Source organism: Ascaphus truei, chromosome 19, assembly GCF_040206685.1.
Source record: "Ascaphus truei isolate aAscTru1 chromosome 19, aAscTru1.hap1, whole genome shotgun sequence".
Taxonomy (NCBI): Eukaryota; Metazoa; Chordata; class Amphibia; order Anura; family Ascaphidae; genus Ascaphus; species Ascaphus truei.
In genome coordinates, this window is record NC_134501.1 from 24,042,945 (window position 1) to 24,052,069 (window position 9,125).

Below are 9,125 nucleotides of genomic sequence, written 5' to 3' on the forward strand. Positions count from 1 at the left end.
AATACTTCCGTGCGATAGGGCAGCAGTTGGCACTATCACAGTGTAATATATAACCCCCTGTATGAGATACAGTCTTAGGGGCCTATTCTAGTATTCGATAAAATTGCTGCTATTTCGTTGGCATGATCCCATTGAACGATTGGCGTGACCCCATTGAACGACTGGCATGAACCCATTGAACAGTTGGCATTTTCCCATTGAACGATTGGCATGACCCCATTGAACAGTTGGCATGACCCCATTGAATGGTTGGCATGATCCCATTGAACGATTGACATGACCCCATTGAACAGTTGGCATGACCCCATTGAATGGTTGGCATGACCCCATTGAACGGTTGGCATGATCCCATTGAACGGTTGGCATGACCCCATTGAATGGTTGGCATGACCCCATTGAATGGTTGGCATGACCCCATTGAACGGTTGGCATGATCCCATTGAACGGTTGGCATGATCCCATTGAATGGTTGGCATGACCACATTGAACGGTTGGCATGATCCCATTGAACGGTTGGCATGACCCCATTGAACGGTTGGCATGACCCCATTGAACGGTTTGTGATTTGTGTTATCACGGTATTCAGAAAAAATCTGAAAGCATTTCCACAAGTCACAAACCGGGAGGTAGGAAGACGCCAATACTGCTCGGGACAGCAGCGAGGGGATCTCAGCCTCTCTCAAAGTTCTCCCCCGTACGATCTGGCCGCAGTCTGTAAGAGCTGCATAGAGAGCTGCATCTCCCTGCACAGCTCTTACAGGCAATTGCACTGCTTTTATTTATATTTTAATAACTGGGGGGGGTCTCCAGAGCAGGGGGTCTCCGGAGCTGAACCACATTAATTTCAGCCCTGGAAACCCCCTGCTACCCAAGTTACAGGCCCTAGTATGGGGTGCCGGTATCTCCTATGCGGTTAAATTTCCCCGGTCACGTGATTATGGCCATGCTTTAACATTGTGCCAATCAATGGGTAGCGGGACGTGTGGGTAGTTGCCCTGGGGAGGGTGGTTCGGTGTCCTAGGGGGGTGGGGGGTTAACCCCTTAATTACTATTGTGGTTACTAACCGCTAAGGTGATTAACGGGTTAGTGGCCATTAGTTTGTTTTTTGATTGTAATGTTGCTGCCCACGGAGGACATGGACGTGGAGGACGGTGATGAGGACGACCTTCATCCTGGCAGGTTCAATTGCAAGTTTTATTTGCTTTATGCTGACTGGATAATGTTTTATTTAATGGGCAAATGAGCTATTATCCAGATCTGCATTATAGTTATTTTGCCCATTATTGTACTGTATGTGTTATTTGTTAGGGGGTTATCTTTGCTCCCATTGAGTACATAGGTAACCACACTGGTAATCAATGGGTGGTATTGGCTAGTATTGTGTTTTAATGTGTATTGTCGGTAGTGGGGGTGGGTGAAGGTGGTATTTGGCCCATGGTGGGTGTTTATGCTTACCAGGTGGATAGCGGGAGGGGTTAACCAATTCATTACCTTAGTGGTAGTAACCATGGGCCAAATATCACCTTCACCCACCCCCGCTACCCACAATATACCGGGCACTAGTATTTAACCCCTTCATTGCCTTAGCGGTTAGCCACTAAGGTAATGAAGCTGCCTGTAAATTTATTTTTATTGCCTAGGATTGAAGTCAGGGGATCTCGGGAGCTGGTATAAATGCGGGTCAGCTCTAGAGACTCCCGGCTTCTATCTGTGGCAGGAAAAATAAAAATAAATTCTAAGTCCTACTTGCAAATCCCATCTCGCACGCTTGGGAGAGCCTCGATGATCTCATCGGAGGTACTAGAATAGGGGGATTTCTAAAAAAAAGTGAGTTGGAGCTCTTCTGGAGCTCCCACTCGAGGTGTTTGAGCTGGAGTGAAAGCGCTCGGGGAGATCCACTTCCCGTATGAGTTTGTCAGGTCATCGGAGCTTTCTGAATAGCAACCTTGCCAAATCGTACGGGAAGTGCTCAAAAAACTAATTGAGTTAGTTATCGAAGCTACTAGAATAGGCCCCATTGTGTGGGAGCGACGTGGAGAAGAGACGCTGCAACCGCAGGACCTGGGAGATCTTTGGGGAAGCTTCAGCCAGCAGTGGGAAGACACGGGCTGAGGAATGTCCCACTGGGGGCGAAACATCGTGCATATGTGTGCATTTTGGATGAAATAAACCACTTTTATGTGATAATCTCTTGTGCTGTGCCAGTATATTGGATCTCTTGAGATACACACACACACACACACACACACACATATCAAATAAAAAGATCACTTGCGAGAACATTTACATGTCTTAGACAGGTCTGCAACCCTGCCTTTCACCATTATCACCTAGCATACAGAGCTCCCACTGCAGCAAGGGATTCTGGGAAATGATTTGCAAATGAGCACACCGTGTCACCTTTTGCCTGAAATCCATTTTTACATGGAACCCATATAAGGTAATGCTCGCTGTTAACACAGCTTTTAAGCACAGCATGGGAATCCGATGCAAAGCCAGAGAAACTACTCACAGACATGTTTCACCCTTAATGGGTCTCATCAGTGTGAGGCTGGTTGTACTGCTGGCTTTGCAATGTTCCAGGCTGTAGGAGTAACCATCACATTTTACGCTATGGTGGGTGAAAAAGGCAACAAGAAACCTCCACCGTTAGCATATAGCCAATAAAAAGATCACTTGTGAGCACATTCACATGTCTCAGAGAGGCCTGCAACCCTGCCTTTCACCATTATCCCCTAGCACCCAGCAAGGGATAACGCAGACGGAAAGGTTTGCGCACCCCTGCTCTATGTTATATATGACATAATATATGACAAAAGAATATATAGTACATATATATATATAGGGGCTTGAGAAAGGACCGGGAGGTCCGAAACGTTGCTCCATTTTTCTTGTGTTTACCCCCTGATGCTTGCAGATGAATTAAACCTGATATAATATTGATCAAATCTGGTGAGGGCTGCGGATTTTTCTTTTTTTGTATTTATCTATTTTTTTTGCTGGATGGTGATCCTGGCTGCACTGCTAGCACCCTGATCTACTTAAATAAGTTACTTGTCTTACCTTACCCATATAGAGTGCCCTGAACATTTTGTGATATATATATATATACTAGCTGAGAGACCCGGCGTTGCCCGGGATGTAAATGCGTAATAGGTAGTATTATTTATAAATCGTGGAACAATAGGTGACTGTTTGTTGTAAAGGTTGGATAATAATATTGAAAAGAAAGATGGAAGAAAATGTAATACGATGTTGTATAAAAATGGTTTATTGTAACCACACCACAGTACAATGTATATTTTGGTGGCATAAGTGATGTAAAAATCTGAGTCGTGTGTCCTGCTAGGGTGTGAGGCGGCGGGTGGCGCGTGGGTTGTGAGTGCTGTGTGCGAGTGGGGGTCCTGCTAGGGTGTGAGGCGGCGGGTGGTGCGTGGGTTGTGAGTGCTGTCTGTGAGTGGGGGTCCTGCAAGGGTGTGAGGCGGCGGCTGGCGCGTGGGTTGTGAGTGCTGTCTGTGAGTGGGGGTCCTGCTAGGGTGTGAGGCGGTGGGTCAGTGATGTCGGTGCGTAGGGGCGGGAGGCAGCAGGTGTGTGTGGCGGCAGGTATGTGTCGAGTGTGGCGGGTGTCTGTTGAGTGCGTGCAGCGGCTGTGAGGCGGTGGGTGAAAGGCAGAGGCGGCCAGAGTAAGGGCGGGTGAAAGGCAGAGGCGGGGGTGGGGAGGCGGTAAGGCGGGCATGAAGGCGAAGGGCGGCGGGAAGGGGAGGAGGGGGTGGAGGAGGGGGGCAAGGGGTGGAGGAGGGGGGCAAGGGGTGGAGGAGGGGGGGAAAAAGGGTTAGAGGAGGGGGGGAAGGGTTAGAGGAGGGGGGGGAAGGGTTAGAGGAGGGGGGGGAAGGGTTAGAGGAGGGGGGGAAGGGTTAGAGGAGGGGGTGGAAGTGTGGGAGGGGGTGGGAGGGGAAAGGGGAAAAAGAGGTGGAGGGGGGGGGAAGAGGAGCGGAGGGGGGGGTGGAAAGGGGAGTGGAGGGGGGGTGAAGGGGAGCGGAGGGGGGGGAAGGGGGGGGGAAGGGGAGCGGGGGGGGAAGGGGAGAAGTGGTGGGAAGGGGGGGGAGGCGGTGGGAAGGGGGGGTGGAGGGGAGGTGAAGGGGGGGGTGGAGGGGAGGTGAAGGTGGGGGGGTGGAGGGGAGGTGAAGGTGGGGGGGTGGAGGGGAGGTGGAGGGGGGGTGGAGGGGAGGTGGAGGGGAGGTGAAGGGGGGGGAGTGGAAGGGAGGTGAAGGGGGGGGTGGAAGGGAGGTGAAGGGGGGTGGAAGGGAGGTGAAGGGGGGGGTGGAGGGGAGGTGAAGGGGGGGGGTGGAGGGGAGGTGAATGGGGGGTGGAGGGGAGGTGAAGGGGGGGTGGGGGGGGAGGTAAATGGGGAGGTGAAGGGGGGTGGAAGGGAGAAGTGGAGTGAGGGGAGGTGAAAGGGGGTGAGGGGAGCTGATGGGGGGTGAGGGGTGGGTGAGGGGAGGTGAAGGCCGCTCACTCACCCGTCCGGCAGGTCCCACGTGGATCTGAGGCGGGAGGCAGCGTGTTGTGGCCGCTCTCCCGCTGTGTCCCGGGCGCTCGCTCGCTCCCCCGCTGACTGTTGCGGCGCCGGGGGGGGGGATCGGGGAGACACTGACACTGGAGGGGAGAGGGGGGGGGTGGAGGGGAGGTGAAGGGGGGGTAGAGGGGAGGTGAAGGCCGCTCACTCACCCATCCGGCAGGTCCCACGTGGATCTGAGGCGGGAGGCAGCGTGTTGTGGCCGCTCCCCCGCTGTGTCCCGGGCGCCGCCATCTTGGGCACTCGGCGCCGCGAGGCAGCCTGCCTGGCCACTGGCTGTTCCCCCGCCGGGGAGGGGTGAGTTGTAGCGCCGGGGAGGGGGGGGCATGTATATGTGTGGGGGGGGAGAGGTGGGAGATATAGAAGGGGGGTCTCGCACGGCCGCTGACACTGGGTGGGGGGGGGGGGGGCGCTGAAGGGGTAATAATAGTGTGTGTGTCCCGCTGACTGTAGCGGCGCCGGGGGAGGGGGGGGTCGGGGTGAAAGCGCGGGAGACACGGGGAGAGGAGGAGGTGCGCGCGGGTGCTGCTAACACTGTGAGCCCCGCTAATGTATGTAACAGTGTGTGTGTGTGTGTGTGTGTGTGTGTGTGTCACTGTGTGTGTGTCTGTCACTGTGTGTGTGTGTCCCTGTGTCCCTGTGTGTGTGTGTGTGTGTGTGTGTGTGTGTGTGTGTGTCTGTCAGTCACTGTGTGTGTGTGTGTGTGTGTGTGTGTGTGTGTGTGTGTGTCTGTGTGTGTCTGTGTGTGTCTGTGTGTGTGTGTGTGTCCCTGTGTTCCCTGTGTGTGTGTCCCTGTGTTCCCTGTGTGTGTGTGTGTCCCTGTGTGTCCTTTGGCCCGTCACTCCGCCTCAGGCCAATGAGAGGTGTGCGGGGGCGGGCGGGCCAAGGGACCAATGAGATTTCCCCTAGGGACACCGGACATCCAGGCAGGCATGCATGCAGGCAGGCAAACATACAGTGCTTTCACTAATATAGTATAAGATATACACACACACACACACACACACACACACACACACACACACACACACACACACTGGAGTTTGAAATGGAATCAGTAAAACGTGCCAGTGAGTGGAGTGATTCAGTAGCTGTAACCCTGAGGTCACTCAACTAGAAAGCTGCCTCTGCAGGGGGAGGGGGGGGAGGGGGTGTATTCTGTTCTCCAATTATGTCATTACATGTGTAACCCCCTTTCCCTGTGCCTATGGGAAACCGCTGGCGATTAGGCGTGCTGCTGTTACCTGTGCGCTCACAGGAGGACTAAGCCACCGCTTCTGGGAACGTGGGGTGAGCTCTCCCTCTCTCGGTGCAGCGCCTCCACCTATGAGGATCCCAGCGTAAGTGGAATTAACTCTTCATAGGTAACAATACGACCATAATAATACAACCAATGTATATATAACACACTTTCCTAACACAGTAATAACACAATAATACAATTACACACACTTCATAACAATAATAAAGACATCACACAGTGATGGTTCCCCCAACGTACTGAGGGTGCCCCGGGCACCTGAAACCCTGATGTTGTCAAAACAATTCCCACCCCAAAGTGTGTGAAGGTAGCGCTACCCTCCCTGCTGTGTGGTGGTGCACGGTGGGTACCTTCCTGGCTACGACCAGGGAATTAGGGGAATCCTCTGTTAGCAGAGTCGTCTCCGTGTTCCCACGATGCGGGGTCTGCAAAACTCCCCTCACACCTTACAGTTGGTGGTCACGTGCGGTCTCGTCTGAAGGCCGAGGGTTGTGAGTCTATAAGGGGGAAGAGTCCCTATCTAGGGCCTTCCCTACAACACTGTGCTAAATCAGTGATTGGGGCCTTGGGGCAAAGTTCTGGCCTAGTCCACAGGCTTACTAGCTCCCTGGACACGTCCGTGCTCTTTGCTGCCTCTCTGATCAATAACTGTCACCTCAGAATTCCGCGGAGCAGTTCTCTCTTCAAAAACGGCCGCTCACGCCCTTTGCTGCACAGCCTTCTGGGACTTGTAGTTTTTTTTACCCTCTCCTGAGATGGCAGGCACTCTGGGCACTGCTGCGCATGTGCAGCGAAACAAAATGGCCACCGCCACTCCTGCTTGATCGCGCGGAGCAATTCCCCGCTCTTGAGGCAGGGTAGGGGGGACCGCAGGGAGGCCTCTGCTACACATCTCCCCTACTGTGGGGTCTCTGGATGTACGACCTCTGCGGGAGACTCCCTGGTCTGGGACCTCCCCTCCCCCGCCCAACGAGGTCCAAGAGGTGGGATAGCGGTGGCGATTGCTGTGATGTGCTATATCAGGAGTGTCCCATCATCTCTAGTCCCCAAGGGCCACCAACATTCCAGGTTATAAGGATTTCAATGACAAATTGAGCCACCTGTGCTGAAGCAGGGATATCCTTAAAACCTGACCTGTTGGTGGCCCTTGAGCTGCTCGTGCACTATATCTTGGTCCTTGTGCTGGAGTGAGCTGGGACTGGTTATACTGATTAATTAGACGGTCAGGTATGGAGTAATTTGACATATAAGTTGATGTAACAATTGTTTTTTTTTGGTGGGGGAGGCGGGTTGACATTCGTCTTCTATGCCAGTTAACCCCTTCCCTGAAAAACAAAGGAGATTATATGCCATTTATCTGCACTTAGTGACTGGCAGCGTCGAATCTGGATTAAGACACAGAAGGGACGGCTTTGCGGTTACTTCTGCGTCATTAGGTCTGAGATGGCTGGGGTCACGCATCAAAGTCTCTTCCTTTTTGTAAGTCCTCGCTCCAGAGAGACCAGGGCCAATTGTGATGTCATGAGCAGGCGAGTATAAATCTTCCGAAATCAATGAGAATCGCTGGAACTATATCATTTTTAAAGATAGGGAAAAAAAAAACACACAAGACACAGCCATTAAGAGCATACCCATGCTAATACCTGTGTGTAGTTAAGATAGCAATTTAAAAAAAACCTCCCCGCAATAAATCTATCCCGCAACCTTCTTTAATGCTTTTAACTTTCTTGAAAGTTCAAGCCGGTATCCCAAAATGTGCCAGGATTTTGACAGCGTGTTTTATAGTCCCATAAATAAAAATGGCAATGAATCTGTGTCGTATTTCTTTCATTTTTGATGACAATTTATAGTGACACCCGCTCATTCAGAGGGCGAAAAAATCTAAGGCACTTAAAATCGAATTTCAAAGCTTACGTTTTATGGGAAAATATAGTATTGATCATCCATTTAAATGTAGAACGGAGGGGGTGATTCATAACTGGCCATAAAAACAATCTTGCTAAGGCGTTCAAAGTGAATTTCCTTTTTTTTATTAACCCCTTCACTGATAACAAAGGGTTTTAATGGTGCCAGACGAGCCATTCTGTTCAGTGGTAAAAAATGAAATATCGCCTTTTTATATTTGGTTTTGCGAATTTCTTATTCATACGAATTTTTATTTTTATTTTTGTTAGAATGAATCATTGGATCATGTGTTTGTTCATACTCTACTTTTCGTATCGTGTGTCAAAATTCAGAGGCGGCAGACGCCGCTGCAATCGTTAACGTGAGATTTGCTTGCAAATGCACGATAACAGCCAGTGGTAACTGCTAGTGCGTTTTGGTGTGATAATGGGTGCCTTAAAGTCTGTATCTCTCACTGCAAGGGTCAGAATCGTCACTGGGACGGGTCCCTTTGTTTTATTTTACTACTTACCTCCCTAAAAAAGTACTTAACAAACAGGCCACGTGTATATTTTGTTGTTGTTCTCTGCTAACACTGTTATTTACCTTGTAGTCAGGGGTATTTTTGTTGTGAGTTCCAGCACCTTTTGTAGGGAAAAGCAAGAAATATATAGTCATTTTAAAATACTAGAAAATGTGTTTTATGTACTACATTTCTTTATGTAAAGATCAATTATTTACTGTATTGTAATTCAGATACAAAAATTGTGGGGCGAGGGAGACTTTCAATTTAGGGAGACATTTCTGTGCTGATAAAGGAGCCCACCTAAGGTAGTCGGCTGGGAGATATGCTAATGCCTATGCAAAGTATATTTAAATGAGTCCCATCCCACACTTCCTAAATGGATTTCCATAACAATGACTGTATAGGACTAGACGAGGCTAGAACCCACTGCCACTGCTTTTCTAGACCGCAGCTCTGGCAGTGTGAGCTAAACCAGCTGATGTAAAACTTTCACCATCACCTAATCTGTTTTCTTGGTATGTTCAATTCAATATAAACTAAACACCCATTGTGTCTTTCAGCCTTTTATAAATAATGCTGCTTTATAACTTTACAGAAATAAAAAGGATGGGAAGCGCTATAAAGTGCAAATTTGTGCAACAATATTCCAAATCAGTGTTATTGTGGACTGTAAGAGATGTGTGCAGAGGTATGCAAATGGAGACTGGTTTAGGGTGAAATTAATCTTGGATTTATTGAGCCTGTTCCTTTATCCAGGCAAAACATACAAAAACAACAAAATAACAAACCCCTATCCCTTTGTAAGGGCTAACTTACTTCCCCAGACCCTATCTGCATTACCAGCCTATCACCCCAAAGTCTCAGGAGGTACCTTAAG

General features: G+C 50.1%; 2 protein-coding genes across 8 annotated transcripts in view; one reads left to right on the forward strand and one right to left on the reverse strand.

The window, feature by feature from the left end:
* Nucleotides 1–6,483, reverse strand: part of IRX6 (iroquois homeobox 6) — a 33,385-nt gene extending 26,902 nt beyond the window's left edge. For 4 of the 7 annotated variants that reach the window (XM_075576974.1, XM_075576970.1, XM_075576976.1 and 1 more), the window contains exon 1: nt 6,189–6,483. The gene's annotated coding sequence lies outside the window, so the exon portion shown is untranslated. Of the gene's footprint in view, nt 1–5,821; nt 5,902–6,129; nt 6,152–6,188 lie in introns of those variants that run through there. The other 3 variants (XM_075576971.1, XM_075576975.1, XM_075576972.1) reach the window with 3 other exon arrangements.
* The window catches only part of LOC142470188 (uncharacterized), a 24,116-nt gene continuing 15,531 nt past the window's right edge, over nt 541–9,125 (forward strand). The window contains exon 1 of the mRNA XM_075577165.1: nt 541–556. Within this exon, the coding sequence (XP_075433280.1) occupies nt 541–556 (16 nt within the window). The remainder of the gene's footprint in view (nt 557–9,125) is intronic.